General features: G+C 55.6%; 3 protein-coding genes across 6 annotated transcripts in view; 1 reads left to right on the top strand and 2 right to left on the bottom strand.

Annotated features, from left to right (window-relative positions):
- The window catches only part of SIN3A (SIN3 transcription regulator family member A), a 31,941-nt gene extending 20,831 nt beyond the window's left edge, over positions 1 to 11,110 (bottom strand). The window contains exons 1-3 of one of the 4 annotated variants that reach the window (XM_021547334.4): positions 11,014 to 11,110; positions 2,231 to 2,451; positions 633 to 809 (exon numbers count right to left, since the gene is read on the bottom strand). In XM_021547334.4, the coding sequence (XP_021403009.1) occupies positions 633 to 809; positions 2,231 to 2,419 (366 nt within the window). In that variant the 5' untranslated portion in view covers positions 2,420 to 2,451; positions 11,014 to 11,110. Of the gene's footprint in view, positions 1 to 632; positions 810 to 2,230; positions 2,452 to 8,884; positions 8,906 to 8,945; positions 9,172 to 9,707; positions 9,866 to 11,013 lie in introns of those variants that run through there. The other 3 variants (XM_021547333.4, XM_077785834.2, XM_085588470.1) reach the window with 3 other exon arrangements.
- On the top strand, positions 7,435 to 13,941 carry LOC146766496 (uncharacterized). The gene is made up of 5 exons (XM_085588382.1): positions 7,435 to 7,449; positions 8,013 to 8,063; positions 9,081 to 9,804; positions 10,178 to 10,983; positions 11,492 to 13,941. Exons 1-5 carry the CDS (start codon positions 7,435 to 7,437, stop codon positions 11,606 to 11,608), a joined length of 1,713 nt encoding a protein of 570 aa, XP_085444508.1. The 3' UTR covers positions 11,609 to 13,941.
- Positions 13,863 to 25,089, bottom strand: PTPN9 (protein tyrosine phosphatase non-receptor type 9). The gene is made up of 13 exons (XM_021547342.3): positions 24,153 to 25,089; positions 20,459 to 20,602; positions 19,922 to 20,011; positions 19,695 to 19,819; positions 18,934 to 19,039; positions 18,203 to 18,313; positions 17,648 to 17,976; positions 17,184 to 17,277; positions 17,014 to 17,083; positions 16,411 to 16,489; positions 15,999 to 16,149; positions 15,701 to 15,908; positions 13,863 to 15,435 (listed from the first exon to the last, which is right to left on the bottom strand). Exons 1-13 carry the CDS (start codon positions 24,183 to 24,185, stop codon positions 15,209 to 15,211), a joined length of 1,767 nt encoding a protein of 588 aa, XP_021403017.3. The 5' UTR covers positions 24,186 to 25,089; the 3' UTR covers positions 13,863 to 15,208.
- Positions 25,090 to 26,506: the final 1,417 nt, after the last annotated feature.

Raw genomic sequence — 26,506 nt, 5'->3', positions numbered from 1 at the left:
GCACCAACAAAGGACTCTCCATGGATTTCACTGTGAGGAAGAAGCACTCTTTTTGAAACAGGCTTTCAGAGGTTTCTAGAAATGAAGTTTCCCACATTCAATAAAAGGAAAGAGCAGTGGTTTCCACCAAAACTGGAAAAGACTCACACCGTATTTGGAAGAAGCTGAAACAGGCATTAATTTGTATGTATGTGCCTTCTCCAAATGTAGCAACTTAAAAGGGTTATTTTTGGTGGACTTTTCTCTTTGTTTAAGGGTTTTACAGCACATAATCTGAGAATAGAGCCTTCCTTACTCCCAAATTACTCCCACACAACCACCCACATATGCCATGTGTTCAGAAAAGCACCAAATGTTTTGGTAATTTAACCCATTCATCCAAATACTCCAAGCAATACATTCCTCCTTTCCCTCCCTGCCACAAATCTTTTCCTGACCAGTCCAATTTCTTTTGATTATGGTTATGTGAAACAACAGGGCTTCATCAGAAACAGAATTCCTGAATTCAACAGACTCCCAACTGCAAGAAGCATCAGGGAGGGAATGGAGGGAGAAATGGATGGAAGAAAGGACCTGGCTGGAGAAGGAATTTTGGGAGGGGATGTCTGACATCAGGCAGCTGCTGACGTTACCTTGAGCCTCTGGAACTGCTGCTGGCCCTGCACGGGCACGGCGGGGGGCGTGGGGTGCGTGTGGCTCTGCACCACCTGGCTGCCGTGGGGCTGCACGGGCGCGGGGTGGTGGTGGCCGCCGTGCACGGCGGCGATGGCCGGCCCGTGGCTGCCCGAGCTCTGCGGCACGGCCGACACCTGCCAAGGCAAACAGCACGTCAGGCACGGCCTCGGGCACAGGGCACAGAGCATCCCTGGCTCCCCAGACACAGCAATACAGTCAAGGAAGCAGAACACAGCTGGTTTGAGCTTTAACCACCACTGCTGACAACTTTACACAACCAACTCCAGACAACTCTCATCCCATCCTCCAAATACAGGAAAGCCCTGCCTGCATATACATTCCAAACACAGGTTGTCCCCAGCCTGCATGCTCACTGACTGTCCAGTATGTCCTCTGACATAAAGACCTGGAAAAGGAGGGTAAAATGGAATTTTTAATTTGGCAAAAGTCAAGGTTCTCTCCTTTCCCTACATGTGACAAGTAATAATCTGAATGAATCAACATTCTTGATAACTCAGTTTGGGTACTGAAAGTCAAATTGTGGCTCTCTAGCATCAGCAGGCTCAGGGGAAAACCCAGCTTGGAATTCCCCCTAGAAAACTAGGGAAAGAACAGAAAGCATGCACTTTTGGGGCTTCTTCATACCGTAAACCAGGAAAGTTTCAATTTGGAAAATCATTTTCACAAACCCAGTTTTTCATTCAAGCCTGTTTTAGATGGGACATAATTTAATCCTCATGAACAAAATAAGGTTTGCCTGCTGGTCCATCTAAGTTCTTTTTAGGAAGGATTGCCCGTATCAACACACCCTCTACCAGCCCCTGCAAGGGTCTGCCTGCACCTCTTCAGCTCTCTGGCTGCCACCATCAGCATGAATATCCTTTCTGCAGAAGTAAGGATGAAGCTGTGTGTAAAATCAGGCACTAGACAGCCTGGGAGAGCAGCTCACCAGCAACACAAGTGTGGAAAATTAAACATACCAGAAATGTGGCAGAGACAAATATCCCACAAATAGCCTTTCCCTGCTCTTTCACTGACAGCTATCTCCAGTGTACTCTTAAAAAGATTTTTTCTTTTCTTGTTCCCAACTGCCAGCTCCTTGTAAAGGAGGCAAGAGAGGGAAGAGTGCCACCTAATGACTCTGGGGTAATGTTTTATGAAACATTTCAATTTTCCTGAAAGTCTTCAATCTAAATGCTGATCTAGTCTGTTAAGCTTAAGATCACCCAAGATACCATACATCTCTTACAACAGCAAACCTTTTCTTGCTGAAAAACAGAAAAATGGAGGAAAACCCCTCCACAAACCTGACTGTGATTCAGAGACCATGGTCTGAGAGAATCATTAGAAGAATTGTGTTCAAGAAAGCAAACTCACACCATGCTGCTTCATGAATGAAGCCAAAAAAGCAAGCATTGACAACGAGATGTACATTGTCTGTTTTTTAGAGGCAATCTCGGTTACCGAAACAAAACCTTGTGCCAAATACAGAACTCTACAGTGCCACTACACAGTGCTGGCTGGCCAGGGAGCTAAGGGCTGAGCACACACACACCTGGTAGCTGGGAGTTACGGAGTACTGGATCCCCGTGGCCGACTGCATGGTCTCGGAAACAGCCTCATAGACCGGCGGGGCCGGGGCGAGCACGCGGTGCTGGTGCGGGAAAGCCTCGGTGCTGCTGGTGATACGTCTCTGCTGCGACGCATACACGGGTGACTCCTGCTCATCCAATCGCCGCTTCATGCTGAACTCATGCTCGGGAAGCACAACAAAACCTGGGGAAACCAGCCTGGTTAGCACGGGGAATTGATCCGGCACTCCCGTCCCGGAGATCACCGCGAGCCGGCACGGCGAGTTTCTGTCTATTCAGGTTGCTGGTATCTTGCAAAGGGAAAGTGGAATTAAAGATTTAGCTTTCATGCAACTGTATCTCACCACAAAAAGTACAGCCTTATTGTTGCAGTAACTTGAAAGTTAAGAATTTCTTCAGTCTCACCTAAAGGATGTTGCTAACGCACAGACCCTGAGCGATGCAGAGCTCAGGAATGCAGTATTTGAACACAGACTGGGGAAGGAAGGATGTGTTACCTACACATCGTTTATACTGACAACAGAAAAAGCACCTTCTTGGACAGTCCAGTTAGGATGACAGCTGTGAGAGATGCTTTAAAACATGGGAAAAATCAGGCTGCAGAATCAGAGTTTGAAGTCCTTTACAAAGCCCCAAAGCATTTAATACATGTGTATCTTTAGGGAAAGACATAGGTCTACTATACTAGGAGTATTTTGGGTACCACATGCCACATCTGTGGTCCTGCCAGCACCCTGGCCCCACTCAGAAGTTGGATTCCTGCCTGCCAAGAAGCACACATCAGCAGCTCTCTGACTTACTCCTCCATATTTTTTTCATGTTCCTGCCCAACCTCGAGTTGCTTTTCTGCAACTTGATTTCACTTCAAATCTAACAGGTTATTCTGCCACTGCCCCACTCCAAAAGGAGCCATGAATTCCTGGCTCTGTTGGATTGAACTAGTCACTTCAGTACTCTTTACTGCAAGCAAATTCCGGTGCTATTTTCTGTCCATTGATAGTTATCACCATCCTTGAGATGTTATCTGCTGTTTATCAAAAACACAGGCAGCCTGTTAAGATGTTGGAAGGACAGAAAACAGTGAAACCACCCTCTTCTGCTTCAGGATCTCTCCAAAGCAAGGCCTTTTCAGTTCAGTGCAGTAAAGACACACTCATTGCTAAGGCAAGCACGTGGATAAATGAGAGGGAACGACGTTCCCCCGGAATAATGTAACAGCCAACTGAGCCAATCCCCATCTACCAAGTCAGGACAACTCTGCACAGTCTAAATCTACTGTTAATCAGATAACCCAAAGTTCATTAACTAATACCTCACATCAAATATGGAAACAGGAATCAGCAGGAATCAACAGGACAAAGGTGTAAATTTTCCCCTCCATGACACAAAACATGGAAAAGATTTGGAAAAAATTGTTTTGGAAGGGATCTTAAAGATCATCTCATTCCACTCCCTGCCATGGGCAGGGACACCTTCCACTATCAGAGGGTGCTCCAAGCCCTGTCCAACCTGGCCTCAGACACTTCCAGGGATGGGGCAGCCACAGCTTCTCTGGGCAACCTGTGCCAGGGCCTGCCCACCCTCAACAGGAAAAAAATTCTTCCCAGTGCCCAATATAAACTCTCCCTATTAGTCCCTCCTTTCACTTGGAGAGGGTAGGACAACAAGGAAGATTACTTAATTTATTTTTGGAGTTACTCTTCAAGTTTACCCTCTCAAGAGGTCCCCAAATCACCTGGCACAGGTCATAGACAGGAAGCAGAGGAGGACTCCTTGCCCAAAGTAAAGGGATGTAACTTGCATCTTAATTGCAAGTTAGAAACCCTAAGTAAGCCTGACCCCCTGCACACACTCAGCAAGCACAGGAACATACTCCAGGAGCTCACTTCTCTAATGGTGCCTGCACTGGTGTCTGCTGATAAATGAAGAGCCAGGAAGGTTAACATGGAGCAACTACCCTCATGGAGCTACTTCTCTCAGGCACAGACCACATTTCACTTTGCAAAAACATTGTTTTATGCTAATAAGGCAGGGACTAAACTGAGTAAATCTGGCCTCACACCATCCACCCACGAGCAGAGCTGGCCAGGATTTTGCATGACAATGGCTGAATACATGAGTAAATTCTGGGCAAAGCCTTGGTGGCAGCTATTTACTCACCTACTTGGATACCCTTCTGCTCTGAACACTGCTCCCTCAGCTGCCACTCCGTTTTGACCTCCCAGGCTGGTTCTCCCTCATCCTTTCAAAACTGTGTGTAGATCCACGCGGTGCGGTGGCTGCTCAGTGTCCACCCTTGGGTCTTGGTTCCCAAAGCAACACTCCACACTCACCCCTTCAGACAGAGTCCCCAGCCCCTAAAGCAGAGGCTGTTTGAGGGCAGAAGATGGCTGGAAGACTCACATGCCCTTGTGAGGATTAAAATGCCACCTTAGGCTGTCTGAGAAGACTTTTCCCCATGAAGCCACCACAATTCCTGGCCTGTGAGGCCACAGGAATCATGACAGCACCAGGGATCCATCACACACACACACACACACACACCCCAGCAGCATGAACATCAGTTTTTGAAGCTCCCAATTCTTGCAGGCCAAGTGTACAATCTCCCAAACATTTAGTTTGCTGTGTGGTTGATATTGTAAAGCAAAAATTAAAGCTCACGTATGTTCATCTTCCCTTTGAATTCCCCTCACCTTCACTAAATGAGCTTGGACTCTGCTTTTATCCAAGCACGGGACCTGCTTCAGCTGTGAAATATGGGGGTGTGTATATATAGTCAATATTTAGGTAATAATCAATAGCTCCAGTCATTCTTCCCAGATAACACCAAGGGTCTGCAACCCACTGAGTACGAGTGTCTCACAGCAAACCAGCCCTTAATGAAGATTGCTGACTGACAGGCTTCATTAACCCGAGCAGAGAGATGAGGTCAAAGTTCTGCTGTACCTAGACAGAGACCAGTGATGGTAACTCTGCATCCACCACCAGCTCTGGAGAGAGGGGAAAGCAAACCAGCACCACAACAGAGACTGGTCTGCATCCTGCAGGAGGAGATATGATGCTGAGTGGTCCCAAAGTGCATTCATTCCCTCACTGAAGTCCTGCTAACCTTGACCTGGCATCTCCCTCCAATCTCCTCCGTTCAAAAGCTGAAGAGATCTGTCCTGCAACAAGTCCTTCTCCTCCTACAACCCACCAAAAAAAGCTGAGGAAGGAACAAGGAGATGAAATCCAGGACTAGACATGTCATTTTGAACTGATTTAGCCAAAGCATGTTGCTCAAAGGGGCAACTCCACCCACTTCCACCCTCAGTAACAACTGATTTTTCCTTAATGATGGCAAAGCCCAGCTAAGGGAAAGGTATTTTGAGAATAAGCATACAACATCAAAGACTTGTACCAAGAGCTTTCCCTCCACATTACAAACAATACTATGCTTGTGCATCATCTCAGAAATGCAGCACACATCTCTGGCATCCCCTCATGGCCTTTGAAGTGCAGATTTAGAGAGCCCCAATTCAAAGTGCAGTATCTGTAACCTTAATTTGAGGGTTGAAAAGCCCTCAAAATACAGCAGGGACTGAAAGTAAGTCACAAAATTCAGGTACTTTCCTTTGTTAAAAGCATTAACAGGATGCATGTAGGAGATCTTAGCTCCACCTGGGCAGACTAAGTCAAGAATTGAATTCCCTTTCCCCAGCAGCATTTTTTTTAACTTTAGAAAGTTAAAGTACTCAAAACCAAACTGCCTTTTAACTCCTTAAAAGAAGCACACTTCGTTCTGTCTAGGGGAGGATGAAAACAATTGTTTTGTTTTTTTTTTTCCCTGAGGTTTTTATTTTTAATGTTTTTAGAGGGTTTTTTTTCAGGAAAAGGGGGCTGCATGGGAACACACCTCTGGATCTCCCCACCTGTGCCACCTCCCAGCTCACCAGCTCTGTGCCACAGGTAGGATGCATCAGGCAGACAAACACACAGGATCCTCAGCTGGTAAAGCAAAGGAAAAATGAAGAAAGGCTATGTTGCATCTCAGTAACAATGACAGAATCATGGAATTTTACCTCACCAGCTTCATCAGAGGGCTTCCCCATCCACCTGCCCCAGATGAGTTGGTGGGACAGTTGAAGAGGAGCACATCCCTTTCCCCCTGCACTGAAGAAAACAGAGGAGTGGCAGTACTGACACAGAAGGAACAAAGCAGGGACAAGGCTGGATTCAGCTGGTGGAGCACTGCAGGGCTCTCCTCCTGCCTGCTCACTGCTCCACGGCAGCTACAGAGGCACAAGAGCCCAGGTGCTCTCCTCTTCCATTGCCAAACCACCTCTCTGGTGGCAGCTCTGCTCCCCAGCATTTTACCACGTAATATCCCAAAAATCTCCATTATTTCTATTGCAGGTTTTCCCACCACATAGGCAGGGCCTTCTGGTACTGGAGATCAGCTGGTAAAGTTAAAAGAAAAAGCCAAATAGACATGAGGAAGAAAGCAAATTGGGAAGGTGTGCTGGGTTTCCAAAAACAGGTGTTGAGACAGCACACCTTCCCAATAAAATCCCTGTGGATAAACACCACCTTCACCAACAAGTTGTAAAAATCCACTGGAGAGGATTTTGGTCCCTCTGAAAAACTGCAGGGAAATTGAAGAGCTGCAGAGGATTTGTTTAACACATGTGAGGGCTTTTAACAAGGTTTTCTTTCGAGGGAGAGAGGACGCAGAAGTAGGGAGCAGCAAGTGTGAGTGTCAGCTCTGCTCCCAGAACAGTCACGGATGTCCTGCAGGACACGTCCCACATGGGATTATAGAGGAGTGCACAGCAGTGCCTGCTGAAAAGGAGACGGCTCAGGTTCCAGCAGTGCTGCTAACCCAGCCACACGACTTCCAGAACATGACCCAGCTTGTTCAGCAGTCACTGCTACACTTTGTTTTTATGGTGCTACACAGCCCAGATCCCTGCCTGCAGCACGGGGATAACCCCTTGGCCACACTACAGAAAGGCACATCTAGGACCAGAGCATCATTCCAAAACAAAATGAGAAGCATCCTTAGAAAAAGGTGCTGGAAAAGCACGACCTGAAGCTTTGGAAGAAGTTAAGAGAGTTTTCTGCAGGGTGACATTGTGTCAGCACTCACCAAGAGGCAGGTGGGACACAAAAAACCCCACTCGTCCGGATGGGGAACAAGTTGGTGAGACACTGATCCCTGCTTTGCCAAAAAGTGGCCCAGGTGCCAAACCCCACCACAGACCCAATCCAAAACATGCTGACAGAGCTTAGAGCATTGTTTTGCCCCTGAGTGCACCTACCCTGCACAGAGAGAATGATCAGAATCCTTTTATTTAACCAAAAGGAAAAAGAAAAGACCCCATCAGGGTTGGAAAAAAGTAGCATGGTCCCAAAAGCACACCCCAGGCTGAAGTGACAGCTATTACGAGGCTCTTTTCTGCTCCAACTCCAACAGCCATAAAAGCTTTCCAATGCAGGAGAAGTCCAGAACAGCAATCTGGACAGAAAACGATTCATAAATCCTGGAAACATAAATGATTTGCCTGCCAATTCCAACACGATGCTCCCAGCCCCAGGACCCACACGTGCCAGCAGCCTGTGCAGAGGGCTCCCCCAGCAATCCAGGCTGGGGCCAGGGGGACAGCATCCCCCTTCCCCACACTGCTCACAAAACCAGCCAGAGTTTCCCCAAACTTGAGCAAATCAGTGCTATTTTTTTTTTTTTGATGAATGATTACGTTGCAGCATCTCAAACAAATTCATGCTGAGAGCATGTGTCTCCACCAGAAGCAGAAGGTGGGAGGGATGAGGATAAGACAGTTTGGGGGGAGGAAAAGCACGATTTCCTTTTGTAAAGAGCGTACCCATGTGAAAAACTGCTAACTTCACCTCAGCAGGGAAAAAAAAAAAACAAACACCCTAAAAAGTGTTTTTCTGTCCTTGGAGATCCAGCACAGGCTGACACCAGGCTGCCAAGGCACTTTATGTGATGAAGGAAGTCTTACAGATGCTTTAAAATTAGTATATTAAAATAAAATGCCATTTTAATTTAAAATACTGCACTATATAGTTAATCCTACATAGTAATGTAATCTTATATAATAATGTTTACTTTTCTGAAAGTGTATTTTGAAAAATAATTACAAGTTGGGAGTGAAAAATGGCCAGTAAAGATACAGCTGTACTGAATTAAGTTGGGCATTTCCCACTTGTTTACTGACCCTGCACCTTTTAGCACAACTAAAAGCGGCAAGTTAAAGAGAAACATGAGGTGTTATGTCATCTTTAAGCTACACTTTAACACACAGACCAGGTTTAGATTCCTCTAGACAGCGTGGGAGACTGAAAATCCACGCACAGCTGGAGATGCCTTTGATAATTTGTTTAAAATAGAGCTGACACAACTAATTTTGCCCCATTTCAGTGGTCCAAATAAATAGGTTTCTTCAGGGATGTAACTTCTATCTAAGCACATGTGCTATTCACACAAATAACGTGAACCCAGGCCAGGAAAAGGCAGAAAAACCAGGATTTAGTTAAGCGGACATAAACACCATCCTACTTTTAAAGCTACCTGAACTCCACTAGGTCCTGCTAGCAAAAAAAACCCTACAAACCTTAAAGTAGTTTCTAGGGATGTACACGAGCCTGAAGAATTTTTAAAAAGGGATGAAATACCAGCGTAAGCGTCTGCCAAGTTCACAGCACGGGAGGACGAGCAGAGGGATCCGGCTCGCTATAAAAATCGCAGGAAAATTAATGAGTGCACGAGGAGCTCTCGGGTTTCCCTGCATCCACGCGTCGCTCCAACAGGTCCTTCCGGAGAGCTGCGCTACGGAGCCGGAGAGCGGCGAGAAGCCACGGGGGAGCCCGCGGCCGTGCCGGAGCGGGACGGCGGCGGGGGGGCGGCCCGGCACGGCGCTCTCACGGCAACTCCGCGGGAAGTTGGGCGGGCCCCGGGACCGGGAGCACCGCGCCCCCCCCGCCGGCTCTCGGAACGCCCCCCCGGGCGGGCGGGAGCCCCGGCGGCGGCTCCGGCGCGCGGTGCGGCCGGTACCGGGGCCGTGCGATGCGGGCGAGCGCTGCCGGGGGCGGTCCCGCCGCAGCCCGGGAGCGGCACCGGGCGGAGGGCGGGCGGAGGGGCGGGGGGAGGAGGCGGCGCCCGGCTCGCAGCGCGCCCAGCGGCCGCCGCACGCTCCGCCCGCCGCTCCCGCCATGCCGGGGCCGGGACACCCCGGCGGGGCGGGGCGGGGCGGGAGGACGCGCGGCCGCCCGCGCGGGCCGGGGCTCCCCGGGGAGCCGCGCCGCGGGCACCGACCGGCCCCCCCCAACCCCGCGCCGCCGCCGCACCGGCGCCGGGCCCCGCCCCCTACGGATCGCCGGAGGGGGCCGGCCCCGGGCCCGGCGGCCTCCCGTCCCCGCCGCCCCGCTCTTCCTTACCTCGAAGCTGCTCCTGGCAGCGGCCGCGTCTCCCTCAGGGTCCGGGGGTGGCGGGCACCTCCCGGGCGGGCGGCGGGGGCGGGCTGTCCCCGGCGCAGTGAGAAGGGGGGGTCCCCGCGCCCCTCCTCCCGGAGGGGGGGGGCGGGCGGGGGCGGCGCCGGTGCCCCGGCGGGGGCGGGGGGCTCGGCGGGGGGGGTAAGATGGAGTAACCGTCTGTCGGCCGCCGCGGCGGAGCGCTGCCCGCTTCTCTGTTCCCCGGGAAATCCCGCCCCTCCTCGCGCAGGGGGGGAGCCCCGAGCGCCCGTTGGCTGGGACGCGCGCCCGTCACTCTCTCGGCCAATGGGAGCGCTGGCCCCGCCCACCAGGCCCTCCCCTATTGGCCGCGGCCCCCAGGAAGGGGATGTGGAGAGGAAGGGAGGGAGGAGAGGAGGGGGGGAGCGACCGCCGAAGAAAAATGTCCGTATAAGCAGCGCGCCCCGCCCCCGTCCCGCCTCCCGCGCCGCCCTATTGGCTGCGACACCGGAGCGCCGGCCAATTGGCGAGCGGGGCCGCGCCGCCGTCACGACGAGAAGCCCACCCACGCGGCGAATTGGCCCTGCCCGCCACCGGCGAGGCCACGCCCCCCTCTCTGGGGAGCCCTTTTGTGGAATGTTTACATCGCGGCCGCGGCCCGCGCCAGCGGCTGCCCCCGTCAGCCCCCCCACCGGCCCCGAGCCCCGCCGCCAACCGCTTCGGCGGCGGGAGTGGCGGGGGGGACTTGGCGGCGGGGCTCGGTCCCGGGGGCGGCGCGGCGCTGCCTTTTGTCCCCGACCCCTTCACTTCCGGGATGGCGGCGCCCCACGTGGGGCGGGTCGGTTACACGTGCGGGCGGGGAGCACACGGCACACGCACACACGGGCTCCCGCACACGCCCCGCACACTCGCACACGCTCACACTCACGCACGCACGCACCGAGGAGGAGGAGGGGGGGGACCGTGGGCGGTGCGCGCCGCGGGGGGCGGCGCCCTCAGCGGCTGCAGCCAATGGCGTGCCAGGAAGGGGGCGTGGCCACCGCGGCAATGGCCCCCGCCCTCCCCCCGCGCACACACACTCAGTCACTCGCCTCCCCCCCCGCCCGCTCCCGCCGCCGTCGCGCGCTTCCCGCCGGCGGGATCCGCAGCGCGCGCGCGCTTCTCTCCCCTCCACCCCCCCCGCCGCCTTTCCCTCAGGTTCCCGCCCGGCCGCCGGCCCGGCGCTCGGGAAGCGATCCCCGTGAAGGGGGGCGAAACTGGGAAAGTGCGTGTGGGGGAAGCAGCTGTTACATACCCTCAGCGCGCAGGCGAGCAGCCCTGAATGGAGGGGGAACTCCCCCCGGGGCGGATTGGCCCCGCGGCGCCGATCGTCACGGCCGCGCCGCCCACGGCGGGAGGGGGGCCGCGGGCAGGGGTGTGAGGGAAAGGCCGCTCGGCGGAGGGCGGGGGGAGCCGAGCCGGCCGGTGCCCCCGCGGCGGCAGCCGGCGTTCCCCTCCGCTGGAACGCGAGATGGAGGTGGGGGTCAGTGCCGTCAGTCATCGTGTTTCTCTCCCTTTGCAAAGTTGCGGAGGGGGTTGCCGGCTTCCCCAGACGGAGGCTGCGGGAGCCAGGCCTGGCCGCCCGTCAGTGCTCATCTGGCCGTCTGGAGCGTGCTCGGGAAAGGGTGAAATACAAACACACATATTGCACGCTTCTATTCAAGTGTGTGTTTCGAGCACCTTCTTCACTCAGAGAAGGTCTAAATCTAGTTGTTTTTTGTTCTTCTTTCCAGCTGTTCTTCCCTCTCTCAGGCTGGGAGAGCGTTGCAGGAGCAGGCAGTGGGCTGCTGCCGGGACAAGCCGGCACAGCAGAGGAGCTCTTCGCAGCTGGGAGCTGCAGCTCGGATTAACCCCTGGAAGGCCTGGAAGGGCTCTCGACACCGGGCTCTGAGCCTGCACGGGCTGCAGTGCCACTGGAGATCGAGCCTGAACCTTGGAAACCGGAGGCAAGGAAGCAGAAGGGCTGGGAAATTAAGAGCTCTGGAGCTAGGCTCTTTCCAAACTCCCAGGGCGCAAAATTACAAGCACTAAAGTAATCGTCATTAGCGAGGTGGCGTGCATGCAGCCAAGAAAGCCAAATGAGACAGGTGGGCACAGCGATGGCAGCGCCGCTTTAGGATTGCCCTGCAATGCCTTTAAATCCCTGTTTCCAAACTCCAGCGAAACTTGGGATTTTGTTCCTGGAATTGCCTGTGCTGTTACTTTTGCCCGTGGTGGCTGATCCCTATCTCTGGGCCACTTCAGGGAAGGGGAGATCCTCCAGGCATCAGGCTGCTTGCACTCAACAGCCCATTTTTCCCACCGCTTTCCAAACAATACAAAGTTTTTCTTTCCAGAAACTTTTGGCTGTCTGTGTGATGTGACCATTTCCAGAGAAATCCTTATTGCTACTGCTGAGTAGGACCTGCTGGCACGGACAGAATGGATGGAACAAAACATCATGTTGTGCAAGCGGACTGAAAATGCTGGCTTTGAGAAGAAAGGCAGCCCTGGAAATAGTAAGGGAGGGTGTGTTTGGGTTGTTTTCCCATGGAAAAGGTTTACAACCTTTTCCTCCGCCTCCAGCACAGATGGGATCTTCATCACTCCTCAAAGGGAGCAGCATATCCGAGCTGTTCCCATTCAGAGGCAGCGCTGGTTATCTCCCTCCCTCTCCTCTGGTTATTCCTACTCGACACCCAGGACGTGAATCTTGGAAACATTTTGCTTCTCTGTGCCCACATCACGTGGAATTGAGCTAGAATGCACAACCACCTTGACCGTGTGCTCAGAGCGGGCTTCGTTGGGATTTCACAGCCAGTGGAAGAGAGACATGAGCTGGGCACATTCGTGGAGCCACGTGGGACACTTGGCATCACCTGCAGCTTTCAGATCTGGACCCAACACATTGCCAAAAGCCCCGCTGAGCTACAGAGAGCTGCTGCTGACAGCACAGGATTAACAATAAACTGCTAACACTCCCCTCCTGCATGTGTGCCGAGAAGAAAGCCCAGCTGGGTGAAAAAGTTTGGCAGTGAGGAGGTAGGGCCACAGGAGCCTTCCTTCAGAGGATGAGAGCTCTCTTAGAGGAGCCCCCCTGCAATGGGTGCCTGGAGGGAAACTCTGGGGCAGCCTGAGCCACAGGAGCAGAGCAAACTGCCTGGGCTGATGCTGCTCCAGGAGAGAGCTGGGTGGAAAAAAGTACCTGGAAGGATGGGACATGGCAGCTGAACCAGAACCACTCTGCAGGCAGGATGTGCACAGCTCCAGGGCTGCTCCCAACACCCACCTCTCGTGCACTCCTGTGCAGCCCTTCCAGACGGATTCCCTGCTGCCTCTGGTTCTTTTCCAGCCTTGCAGTGCTTGTGTCTGACCTCAGTTTGGCACAGCCAAGCCAGTCCACCCCCAGAGCACAGGGGAAAGCTTCTCCCTGTGCTAGTCCTAGAAAGACTGGCATCCCTCACGTTTTTAGGCTCCAGCTGAACAAACACAGGTGCGGCTCTTCACACCCGCCAGCTGCCCTGCTCTGGGGCATGAGCTCTCTCGCTGGCTCTAGGGCTTCATTTGCACAAGCTGCCTTTTTTATTCCCTCATCCCTAAGCCTCAGGCTGCGCCTGCTGCTCTGGGACTGGCATTGCTTGCACCTGAAGGCACTGGTGCTGCCTGACAGCCCAGGAGTTCCCCCTAATTTTTGTGCCCTATTTGCCTGCTCAGAGGGGATTCAGAAGCACAGAGGCGATGTCTGCACCCCCAAATCCTGCAGCAAAAGGCAGCAGCAGGCAGATACCATGGCCAGACAGAGACTGATGTCCTAAGGCTTGTCAAGGCCCTGGGAAAAGAGGCAGGAGCTTGGAGCAGGGTGGCTTGTGTCGCCCCTGGGTACACCAGCTCATTGTGCTGCCTTCCCTCCTGACACTATCCGGCCCGCCCAGGAAAGCTTCCTGCAGCCTGGTTATCTCTGTCTCAGCCTCACCCAGGCCAGAATAAGCCCTAAGCACAGCCCTGTGCTCCTCAAAGTTCACACGTAGCCAGGGATGGGGCCAGCTGAATTTAGAGATCACAGCCTGTGCAAAACCCTGAATTCCCTCCTTCTGTCCTGCCCAATGCCCCCACAACAGCAAAGAGGACTGGTCACTGGTGGTATATTTATATATCAATACAAATAAAAACAAAACAACTCCCAAAAAAGTAACAACAACAAAAAGGTCTCTCTGAGAGCAAAATAGGAACATTTACAAATACTTCTGGCTCCGGCTTGGATCAAGTTAATGTTAAATACAAAAAAAACCAAAAAAAAAAGCCAAACCCCCCCCCAAAAAAAAACCCAAAAAAAACAAACAAAAAAAAATCCCTAAAGAAAACAAAACAAAACCAAACCTCCCAAACCCTGTGCCCTCCTCCCCCAAGATTATAAAAAAATAAGAATATACACATTCAAAGAGCTTATTACAGTATAAAGTTGGGGAGGCCCTGGCAGTGGCAGGGGCTGGGGCCGGGGCAGAGGCTCGCTGCCTCTCCAGGGTTTGGGGTTTACTCTTGCTCAGCGCTTTCCCAGCCCATGACTCAACGCAGGGCTGGGCCCGCGGGTTCCCAGCGGCAGCTTGGGAAAGCCGGGCAACCTGGAGAGCCGGTCGGTCCCCACGGCCCCGTCACCTCGTACCTAGTGACTCCCTCAGCGGCACCCAAGGGGCAGGGGATGCCTGCCAGCTCGGCACCCCCCGGCAACCCAATCTTCCAGATCTTCCCAGGAGCACAGCTGCTACCTCTCCATGGGGAAGATGAGACAAAGAAACGGGGGACACTATCAAGTATCCTTGTGCCTCCGGCGGGATGGGCACAGGAGTGGGTACTGGGTCCCAACGTTGCCCATGAGGGGAAATAAGGAGAAGGGGGAAGACAAAACAGAGCCAGGACCAAACTCACCGCTCCAGAGGTCACAGCAGTGAGGTGGCAGGACAGCGGGGACCCTTGGGAGCTGCTAAAGGGGAGGTCGTATATATGTATCTATATAATAGGCAGGGGGTCACAGCGGGGGTATATTATATACACACATACATACAGACACACAGATGGAGCCTCAGGTGAGACCGAAGCACGTGCCTCTTCCTCAGCCCCAGGACTGGGAATACATTTCCTAGGACTTTGCAAAGCCCCTCTCTAGGTACATCTTAGGTGGTCCCGACAACAACAAAAAAACCAAAACCAAAACAAAAAAACAACTTGAAGACAAACCACCTCCCCAACCATCCAAACCCAACCAAAACACGACGGGGAGGAGTGAGAGCCCCTTCCCATGCCGGCAAGTGGCAGCCACCGTTTGGGTTGAATAAGGCACAGTTCCATAGCAGTGCTGACAGCTGAGGTGCTCCGGCACCGCCGCCCCCACGGCTCTGCTGAGTCCCGGCGGGCACCGAGGCGACACGGGCAGCCCCCGAGGATGGGCAGCGGCGTCTGCAGGGAGGCGGAGGGTCTCAGTGCCCCGGCGAGCTCTTGTCCTGGGCGGCCCGGCTGTGGTTGGTGAGCAGCAGGCCCTCGCGCTGGGCGTGCTCGAGGATGGCGGTGTAGCAGAAGTAATACTGCTCGGGGGTCTGGATGCTGAAGGCGCGCTGGGTGCGCATGCGCAGCACTGTCTGGTAGATGTTCAGGGTGCCCACGTCCTGCAGCTGCGACAGGCAGATGTCCAGCGCGCAGAAGGTACCTAGAGACGGTGATGGGGATGGTGTCAGACACCAAACGGTGCCATCACTGCCCCTTGTGAGAACTGGAGTGGTGGTGCTCAGCCCCCCACAGATCTCCTAGAGGCACCTGGGCACTTCTCCCAAGTCTGATGGTTGTGGGAAGTCCTGAGGACATGTCTCAGGTCAACCAGCTTGCAAATACAGCGCAAGTCCCCAGGATGGAAATGCCCCAGGGAAGCTGGACTTGTCACCCCTTCATCCCCAAACCTCCCCCGCACCCATTACCTGTCCTGCCAATGCCAGCGCTGCAGTGGACCACGACTGGGGGTCCCCCGGGGTGACCCTTGAAACGAGGTCCCAGGGCGCTGACAGCCACTCTCTGCTGCTGCTTCACGGCCCCCAAAAAGTCAATGAGAGTGGCGGCGGATGAGGGGACGCCATAATCTGGCCAGCTCAGGTACTGGAAGTGGGACACCAGCCGCCGCTCCCTGGTCTGGGGAAAGCAGGGGTTTAGACTTTCTTTCCTACTCTGACCCTTGGTGCCCCCGTGCCATTCCCCCAGCAGGCAGCTGTGGCCACGCACCTCTGAGCTGTGGATCTCCAGGATGGTTTTCTTGTAATGGTTGAGGTTCTCTACACCCAGGTTGGTGATGGTCAGGGCCCCAAAGCACACCTGGAAATCCTTTTCCAGGGGCCAGTACTGGCCGCACTTCCTTCTGCCTCCCTCCTCCAGCCTGGGAGCACGACAACGACAAGCTGGTAACGTCCTCCTTGCCCTGCCTGGGATATCTCCCATGCCACCACCCTGCCTTGGTCCTTTGGGGATCTCGCAGGGACCAAACAGTCTGTCCTTCACCCAATGTCCCACCTCTATGGGGCTCTGGCTGGCACCACTGCTGCTGGATCACTGCACCAAGCCCAGCACTGCTTATGCCACACCAAAAATGCTCCTTTTGTACAGAAAAAGAGGACTGTGTCCCTCCATGAGCACTCACCTGGTTGTCATCACGATCACCAGGACGTTCTGCTCCCACACCATGCGCCAGAAGTCACCGTAGGTGTTTTCCAGAGGCCCTGCAGGGACAGCCCGCACATCAGCCCAAAACCTCACGGATCTGGGCAACCCCCTGCCCAGCTGCATCCAGCAGCACCCCCCCATCATCCCCACAAGGAACCACAGCCCCTTCCTGTAGGGGCTGACCCAGCTGTGGATCCACGAACACAGCCTGGAGCTGTCACTGACTCCAGCACTGAGTCCCTATGGCTCAGCGCTGATCCCACCTCTCGGCTCAGCCTTGGGCAGATGGGGCAAATCCAGAACTGGGATAGGGGCAGGGAGAGGGAGAGGGCTGCTATCATGGATGAAGATGGATCCCCTTGCTATCTCCCAGGAAAAACTTCAGTCCACTAGCTGGAAACTGAGATGGGAATAATAAATACAGCCATGGAGGCATAAATACACCCTGAGAGAAAGGGGACCGGCTGGGCAGTGCCCAGCTCCTGAGATGTCCCCCTTGGCCGGTGGTTGTCACTGGGCAGAGAGGTGGAACCAATGGGTGCATCAGGAGCAGAACAACCCCTTGCTGGATCAGCCATACCCTGAGTGCCAATGTAAGCATTCCTCTGCTTGTAGCCATCCATGAAGCTTGCGTTGATGTAGTCAGTCAGCTGCAGGGAGAAAAGCATGGTGAGATAAAGCCTCCAGAACCCTGGGACAGCTGTGCCAGCTTCCCACAGGACTGTGGGTTTCCCTCCTGGGCTGGCTCACCTCCGGGCGGCTGTATGGCTTTGCCAGCTTGACACGGGTTTGGTCCAGGCAGGGCACGTCCCCGTACCGGTTCTTGTCCTGGTTGTAGGGTGCCCTGGGAGGCGGGGGAGAGGGAAGCAGGGATGTATTCCAGGGAAGGCAAAGGCAGCATCCCTCCCTCTGTGCAAGCCTCTGGGGCCCGTAGCCTGGGCTCTGCTGCCATCACCTGGCCAAAGCCTCGGGAAGCAGAGTCCCTGCCAGATCCTGGTCCCTGCTGTCCTCTGCAGCTCCCCCTTATTCCCCGAGGCTGCAGGACCCACAAAAGGGGCTCACACCATCCCTAGGCAGGCGTTCTCTGTTGCTAACCCAAAGCACCACAGCATGAAGAGGCCGATGGACCCCCATCCAGCAGCAGAAGTGTGGGGTGAGGGGGAACCCAGCTTTTTGGGGTGAGAAGGGCACCTGGCTCCCTCCCACCAACTCACAAAGAGCAGATGAAGGTGCCGGCCGGGCTCCTGCGCCGAATGTCTTCGTACTCCTCATAGATGCCACGTTTCTGCTTGTGGCTGACATGATCCAGCAGCTCCTGGAGGGTGACGGACTTGGGCCCGGGGACATGGACAGAGCCATTATCTTTGGGGGCCGCCAGCGGCACCAGGATGAGCTCGTCCAGGGGGTCGGGGTGCCCGTTCTGCTGGGGCAGGAACCGGCAATTCCAGCTCAGAGGGTCCAGCTTGAGGGACCCTCCGAGGTACTCAGGGAGGCATTCCCGGGGCAGGTGATCCTTCAGCTCTGACATCTTCACCATCTGCACCTGTGAGAGGAAGGGGAAAGGCAGGGGTGACTCCAAGAAAGTTGGAGAGGATTCACCGGGGATGGGGACAGGGATGCCAAAGGTCTGGTGCTCAGCAGCTTCCAGCAGATGGGGCTGAATGTCACTAACTGCTTCCACCACCCTGTCACAAAGGGAAAGCAGCCTCAGCCTGCCTGCTGAGGGTCCTGTGCCAGGATAGTCCCATGCCAGGAGGGTCCCCACTCACCCGCTCCCGCAGCTTCTCCTTCAGCAGCAGGCTGATGATGGAGTAGGGCACACGGAACCACATGGGTGCTCCCACGATGAAAACCTTCTTGAGCCGAGCTGGGAAGGCACCCTGTGAGTGTGAGAAGGGGGTCAGATCCACTCTCTGTGGCAGGAGACATATCCCAGCAGAGATGACAACCAGCACAGGGACCCCACTTATGGCAATGCCACACCTGAAGTGTGCCTCGCACGCTCACAGCCGTGCTTGTTCTTATGAGTTGATAAGGAACCAAATTGCTTCCGTGGAATTAGGTAAGCAGAGGGTTTGGCTCTGCGGGGAGAAGTGAAGACTGGGAACCAGGATTATGCAAAGAACACACCCAGGCCAGTATTTACTCTTATTGCTTTTTTTTTTTCCAGAGAAGGGAGGAGGCACCAAATGCCAGCACGATTAAAAAATAATTTGCATCTGTTTTCCCAAAAGCGCTGCCAGCAGCTGTGAGAGGAATCCAGCCTGGGGACAGCTGATCCCTCCAGCCCGCGCCACACCGCAGCCACAGCCGGGTCCAGCCTGGCAAGCTCCCAGTGCCTTCCCGAGCTCCTGAGGGGCTGCAGCTGGTGCTCCTCGGCCGAGACGTGGTCAGCGTGGTCTGGGCTGCAAATTGATGCCAAAACCACAGGACTTTGGGTTCCTGGTGAGCGAGTGGCCCACACACTGTCCCCAGACACCAGTCAACCCCCAGGCACCACCTTGAGCAGATTGAGGATCTTCTTGCTGAGGTCCAGCTCGAAGTTGGTGTACTGTGACCCTGCCATGTCGTAGATGAATACCAGCCCATTCCTTTGTGTCTCAAAGCTGAGGAGGAAAAGAACATCGTCAACCCCACAATATGCAACCACCTGGCTTCTGCATCAGCAGCTCTGCCCCATGATGACCCCCAAAGATCCCTTCCCACATTTCCAGAAGGACTCACAGACCCAAACCTTGCTTCTGCGCTTCCCAGCTGCTCCACTATCTCTTCCTCCAGCCCTCATTTAAGCCTGGCTCATGCCTTAAGCCTGCCTCAGCAACATCACCCGTGATGGGTAAGTGAATCTCAAGGAGCAGTGAAGCTGTGGGCACTGACAGAGCTAACGAAGCCACTGGTAGGGTCAAAAACAGAAAGAGCCCAGCAGGATAAATGGCGGGAGAATGTCCTGGGTTTATATTTTTGGCAGGGCTCACGTTACGTCTGGCTGATGGTGGGGCTGCCTCCTCCCCAGCCAGAGCCTGCAGGAATCTGGGACTTTGCTAAACTGAACCCAGGGCGTGGACAGGGCAAGGCTGCAAAGAGCCTGGTTCGGAGCTTGGGGGATTTTGTTCCCCTGCTGAACAACTCCAGAAGGAGGAATGGCTGGAGTTCAAACCAGGGAATTTCAAGCCATGGGGAGCAGTGATCTCCCTGGGAGGGAATGTGCTCCCCAGGGACCTTCCAGTGTGAGCCAGGGTACCCCTGCAGAGGCAGGCTCACCTCTCCACAGCTCTGTCCAGCAGGTAGAAGAGTGCCTGGAGCACCACGTGCTGCACGCTCTTGCTGGGGTGGTGCAGCTTGGCTGTGAACAGGGCGATGGAGGCTCCCGAGGGGTCCCGCACGCTCTGCCGAGGAAACGGGGTCAGGCTCCCACGGCACCCCCGAGGAGCAGAGCTGGGATAAGCCACCCAGCTGGGATAACTCCCTGGGGAGCTAACCCCACCTACCAGAATGGTGAACTTCCCACTGAGCAGCTCCGAGCGCAGCGGCTCTTCGTGTGGCTTCAGCTTCACAATCCCCTCCTTCAGCCGCGTCTCCTGCGGGCAGGGAGGGCAGTCACAGGGGGCACAGGCACGACCCACCTCTGCCCAGAGAGCACCCAGCTGTCCAAGGGAACCTCTGCTCTGCTCCATGGGATCATTTTCCAGCACACCCCCCAGTAACAGAAGGAGCAGCTTTGCAACACCAGGTTGGAAAAGGCATGCATGGATCTATATCCTTAATATATAGGGAAATACTCTGTGGGCAGCACACCCCAGCCAGGAGGACACCCCATGAGCTGCTCCCAGAGGAGGGGAAGGGATTGGCATCGGTGAGATCTCCATGGCAACCTGCCTGGGCTGAAAAAGGATTTTCCAGCTGGATAAAACTTGTAAGGGAGAGAGAAAAAGAAAAAGGAGCAGGGGGAGGGTGGTCCTAGGGAGCAGGGATCTCCTGCAGAGCAGGAAGCCCTCAGACAGGGGGCTCCGGCCCCTCTCGCTTACCCGGTAGGAGTGGAAGAGCTCGATGGCCCGCAGGACGTCAAACTTGCGGGCCATGAGGAACTTGACAGCCACATTCCAGGAGAGCGGGGACACATTGTACTGGCCTGTCCACTTGTTGATCTCCTCCAGGAACTGCTTGGTGGCCTGTGGGAGAGATCAGGGGTGAGTGGTGAGACAGGGTGAGAGGAAGAGAAGGAGGAAAAGGAGGGGTCACTAAGGAGCATCCCTGGCCATTGTTGGAGGTACAATCCTCAGCAGACCCAGCACCTTCTCAGGGTGAAGCAGGGAGCTTCAGAACAAAAGGGGTAAGGGCAGTGGTGGAAAGGGAGCAAGGGTTGGGAAAAATGGCCTGGAGGCTGAGGGACACTTATGGAAAGGAGAGGGGGAGCAAAAGGAGGATTTTACAGGCAACAAACTCCCATTCTGACACTGCTTCCCCAGCACGGCCCCATCAGCTGGCAGTGGCCTCCTGGGGCTGCAGCTCCACCACGGAGCAGTGAACTCGGCTGTGGGAACACAGGCAGTGAACGTGGAGGGCTGACACTTTGACCTGCTATAGGACACGGACCAGTGTGCCCAGTAACACCAGTTTCACACATACATGGAACACCAGGAGGATCCCAGGACGCAGCTTTGCCTTCTGCTGCGGGTTGATTCCCTGTCCCACACAGGAGCCCCAGGGGAGACGGGGCAGCGCAGCCCAGTCTTCCACTACATCCTGCTCAAAGGATGCAGGCAGCATGGAGGGACACACCAAAATGCCTCGCTCCCAGCCAAGCATACGCCAAAATAAAACAGCTTCCAAGCTCCCCAGAGCGGAGGATGGTGATGGAGAGTGGAGGAGGGAGGGGAGTGCTGAAGGCTGGCTCCCAGAGGCAGGCAGGCGGCGGTGTAGGATGTCAGGCACAAAGTTACCGGGAACTATTCAGTTACTGGGAGCTATTGAGCCAGAAAAGCTTGTCGGTGTTAATGACTTCCGACAGGAGGAAGCGAAGGGCCGGGGTTTATCGGCGGCGTGAGGCTCGGCAGGGACAGCGAGCCCCTCTCATGGGATGAGCCAAAGGAGCCCAGCTCATCCCAGGGGTCTGTCTCCCAGCACTCTGCAGCCAGGAGCTCCCTAACTTGGTCCCAGAGTCACACAAAGCAGCCAGGCAAGCACCACAGGAAAATAAATGGGGCAATACAGGAACCATCTTCAGCCTTAACACAGCACACATCCACACACTCAGGAATATCTTCTATCTGTAAACATATCCTACCCAGTGTATCCTGGGCACACCTCCACTTTGCCACAGCATCCCCCGAGGCACCCAGATACTCAAAATCCACGGCTGCAGATCCAAACCCAAAATTACAGCAAAGATGATCCTTCCCCAACATGTGCAGGACGGTCAAGGTATGGGAGTGAGAGCCAAGCACAACTCCCACTTCCCTCGGACAAAGACCAGAGCTGACACCGCAGCCTGAGATGGCAATGATTCCCCAAGATGATGAGAAGACGGGTCCAAAGGGCACGATGGCAATGAGGAGAGGATGCAACTTGCAGTTCATGTCTGCTTCCTCAACACCTAACCCGTCACACTTCACACAATCCCATTTCCAGCAGCCATCACGAGGCATGACGGCCTTTTTGCAAGGGGAAGGCACACAAGAACAAGCGCTATCTTTGCAGGGCACTTCAGCCATGAATTCCAGCTTTCCCTGGGAACAAAACCAAATTCCAAACTTACCAATGCCACCATTCAACAGCAGGGAGCCAGGCATTATGGAGCTGAGCATCAATGCCAGCCACAGCTCTGCCCCCTTTGTGCGCTCCACTGGGTCTCATCATCATTCCCAGCCCAATCCCAAATGATTTATACACGTCAATCCCAGCAGAGCAGGGATCGCTCCATGTGCCAAAAACAAAGCCTGAGACCCAGAGCTGCAGCAAGAAGTTCTGTTTCGGCAGCACTGGGAGTGAAATTGTCTGTGGCCGGGCATTTGGAACAATGATGGTCTTTGGAGTGCTGGCGTCATCCACGTCCCCGCTGCGCTGGAGCAGGGTGGTGACAAAGCCACTGCTGCCGGAATCCAGGGGTTCTTCCAGCCCTCTCCCCCAGGCAGCAAACCTACCCTCCTTCTTCAGCACGGGGAAGTGGGGGAACAATCTGTGAAAACTGCAGCTGGGCTATAAACCTTCAAGGAAAATTGGTTTGACTCCTTGAAGATAGACTAGGGAGCGAGCTGCAGAGAGCCAGTAGGAGAGATGTCCCAAGGCTGGCCTAGGAGGAGAAGGGTGAAATTCCCCCTGGCTTGCTGTTGGTAACAGGGGAGAGTAGAGGAAATCTTGATAGTCCCAAGAAAGATGAAGGGATGGCAGGCAGGAAGGGCATGTTCCAGCACAAACCCCCAACTTACCCACAAAGAGAAGGAAACTTCCATTATTTTGGCTTCCAAGCCACAGAGAGCAGCACAAAAGGCAGCCTTCCCCACACCAAGCTGATGACCCAAAACTGGAGCCATTATTGCAATAATACTTCATTATAGGTGAAGATCTCTTCACTTTCTCCAGCCAATATTCCCAAACAAACCAAACATCTCAGATCCCTCTCCTGGGACGCTGCTCCCACTGCAAACCAGCCTTTCCTGCCACCACAGGGTCTCCAAAACCCCTATTTCAGGAAGCTCTGCTCCCTCCATGACACAGGAGAAATGCAAACCTCAGGAACCTGTGGGTACAGAGGGCAAAGACACTCCCCATTCCTTGGGATTTTATCACCCTGGAGACAGCAGTGCTGCTCCCAGGAGGAAAAAGCCTAGTAGCTCTGCATTTGCTGCAGCGCAGGCTGCAGGAGGGGCTCTTCCATGGAGGTTTTCGGCATCTCCGTCCCGGCCCTCCTAAACCTCCCTGTAGAAACGAAGGTTTTTTAAAGGAGAAAACCAACCCGCCAACCAACTGGAAAACCGACCATTTTGGAAGGAAAACAGGACCTTTTTGCCTTCGCTCTGCAGTCCCCAGCGCCACCAACGTGGCCAAAGTGACAGCCCGAGGGGGCAGAGGGATCCCAGCTCGCCCGGTCCCGCTCCCAGGCTCCACATCCCCATCCAGAGGGAAGCCCAGCCTGGGGAAGAGGACAAAGGAGGGGACAGGCAGGGATTGCTCCGGCCACCCGAGGCACCCCGGCGGGCTCCAGAGCCCCGTTCCCCGAGCCCAGCAACATCCTCCCGCGGTGACGCAAGGCCGGCGGAGGAAGCCGGGACGTCACGGGAGGCCTGGGGCGTGGGAAGCGCGTGCACACGCATCCATCCCCACGCATCCATCCCCACGCATCCATCCCCACGCCACTGCCCACGGCAGGGGGCCTGCCGGCGGGACCACGCTGCTCTGGGGACGCGGGACCCACGCCCCAGCACCCACGGCAGGGGCCTTGCGAGGGTTCCTGGGGAAGGGGAAGGTTGTGGGGGTTGCGTGGATGGGGGTTGTAGGGTGGGTGCTGCGTGGGTTGGGAGGCTGCGGGTTTGGCGGCTGCATGGATGGGGGGGGGCTGCGTGGGGGTGGGGGGGGCTTCCCATCGGGAGAATCGCCTCGCTGGGAAAAAAACAGCCGGGCAACCCGAGCTAGCCAAATAACGATGGGAAAGGAGCGGTGCGGGAAGGAGCCCCCGGGTCCTGCCCAGCCCGACCCGGGGAAGAGGAGCCCGGCGGGACCTACCTGCTCCTCCTCGGCGCTGAGCTCTGCGGCCATGCTGCGCGCCGGGCCGGGCCGAGCCGGGCCGGGCCGAGCCGAGCCGGGCTGCTCTAGGCGGAGGACGCCCCGGCGGAGCCCATCCCCGGCGCTGCGGGCACCGGCCCCTCCCGGCGGCGAGGGCGGCTCCGCCCCGGGGGCCTCGCCGAAAGTGCCGAGAAAATTAAAATAAAATGGAAAAAAAAAATTTTATAAAAATTAAATATCTATGTATGCGTGCGCGTGTGTTTGTGTGAGCCCCCCGGGAAGTTTGGCTCGGCCCGGGAGCGCCGCTCGGCTGGGCCGGGCCGAGCCCAGCTCCCGCCCCGCTCCGCTCTGCCCCGGCGGGGGCGGCGGCAGGAAGCGCCCGCAGCCCCCGGTCCCTCCTCCCCGCAGGGCGGGCGGGGGACAGGAAGCCTCCCCGGCGGGGGGGCGAGCGGGGGACAGCAGCCGGGATGGGGCCGGAGGGGCCCGGGCCCCCCCGGTCCGCGGCGGCTCCCCCAGCCCCGGTTCCGGCCGCGGCAGGCGGCAGCGCCGCCGCTAAAATGGTGGCAGCATCCTCCTCCCTTTGCTGGTGCTGGATAAAATTCCCGGCAGCCGCATCCTCCCTTGCTGTTACTGGATAAAATTCCCGGCACAGCATTCTCCCTTGCCGGGATTCCAGCCGCGCAGCCTTCCCCCCACGAGCAGGAGTCCGGGCTTTCCAGGCGTCTCTTTCCACTCCCTCCTCTACGATCCCTAAATTGCATTTCCCAGCCGAGCGCAGGTGTCAGCGCCTGGATGGAGAGTCCCGAAGCTCCTCCGGGAAGGATCGGGGATCCCGGGAAGCACAGCAGCGGTCGCTCCAAAAAGCCAGGCCCTGGGACAAGGGGACATTTTGTTCAGCCGAGGAGCACTGCGCTGGCAGCGTGCCTACAGCCGGAGCCTGTGCACCTAACTGGGAGAAAATGGAAGTAGGGCAGAGGGAAGGGGCTGAGAGCCCCGGCTGGATGAGGGCTCCAGGCTGGCTCTGTCCCCCAGCACCCCAGGCCACGTCTCCAGGTAGAGCTGTCCGCTCAGCTCTCCTGCCCCAGGCCAAATTTCAGCCCCCGGTGGGGTGACCCCTCCAGTGGAGCTGCTGCCTGTTCCAGCTGGGAGTGAGATCGCACCCAGCAAACAGAATAATCACGGCACCAAACTGTGCTGGCCCCTGCGACTTCCGTTTGACACCCTCCCTCCAGAAAGCCTTTCGTTCCCAACAGGAATTGTAACGCAAATATTTATTTCTCCAGCCCAGCTCATGCTTTGAAAAGGGAAACTATGAGGCATCATCTGGAGCCGGCGGGAAGCTGCAGTCGCTTCCCTCTTGCTCTCCTCCATCCACGCAGCCCCTCTCCGGCTCTGTTTCCTCTCCTTCCCTCGCTGGAGACCTTGGAAGGCTGCTGGAGGGCAGTAACCTGAGCTGCAGCTTTCTCTGCCCTAAGGGATGCACAAATCTTCCATCCAGATGCCCACCTCCGGGTTTAATTGCCTGATGGAAGGAAAACTGTGCTGACAGAAGGCTGGATGCGGCATCCCGCTCAGCGCTCTCCCTGCAGACGTCTGCCAACCAGGGAGAACCTGGGAGAACCAGGGACAAGGTGGGAACCTTCATGGGACAGGGAGGTTAAGGCAGTCCAGGTGCTCATCTTCTTTCCCTGGGCCAGTTGCTTCACATGTTAAAAAAATGACATTGAAACCAGAAACTTGAGCAGCTGTTTGAAAGCGACAGCTCCGAACACTGCGGGGCCAGGGTGCCACTTCCCTGCTGGGGAAGGGGAGCGGAGGGCAGCCCCCTCCCACAGCCAGGCCAGTTCCTGCTGCCCGCTGCTATCATCAATAGCGGCTGCACGGCCAGATGGTCACACACAGCCCACACGCTTGGCACGGAAACCAGGCTTTTTCTGGGAAAAACGGGGGGTGCGAGGGCAGGATACAGCGCCCGCTATCTGCAGGTGGCCATCCCCACTCTCGCTATTTCCCCCAGGGGAATTTCCATAGAGAACTGGGAGGAGAGTCCCCAACGCTGCCTTGAGCTTGATATTTCATCTCCCTCCTTTTCATCCCTCTCTGGAAATCAACCTGGGGACAGTGGAAATGATAATTTCATTCCCCCAAAAGGAGGGAGGGGGTGAAGCCAGTGCTTAAAAGGTGGTATTGGGTTGGGATGAGAAAGACAGGACAAGAGACTGAAGCACCTCGATGCGCAGAGAATGAAACCCACACAAGTGTTTCCTCTGCTCCAGTCAGCACTGGAACCAATTTTTCAATCCCTATTTGGGAGGCACGGCACGCATCCACCCTTAGGTAGCAGGAAGACGCTC

The sequence above is a fragment of the Lonchura striata genome, chromosome 10 (genome assembly GCF_050655825.1).
Source record: "Lonchura striata isolate lonStrDom1 chromosome 10, ASM5065582v1, whole genome shotgun sequence".
NCBI classification, from domain to species: Eukaryota; Metazoa; Chordata; class Aves; order Passeriformes; family Estrildidae; genus Lonchura; species Lonchura striata.
This window is presented reverse-complemented; position numbering and strand designations above follow the sequence as displayed.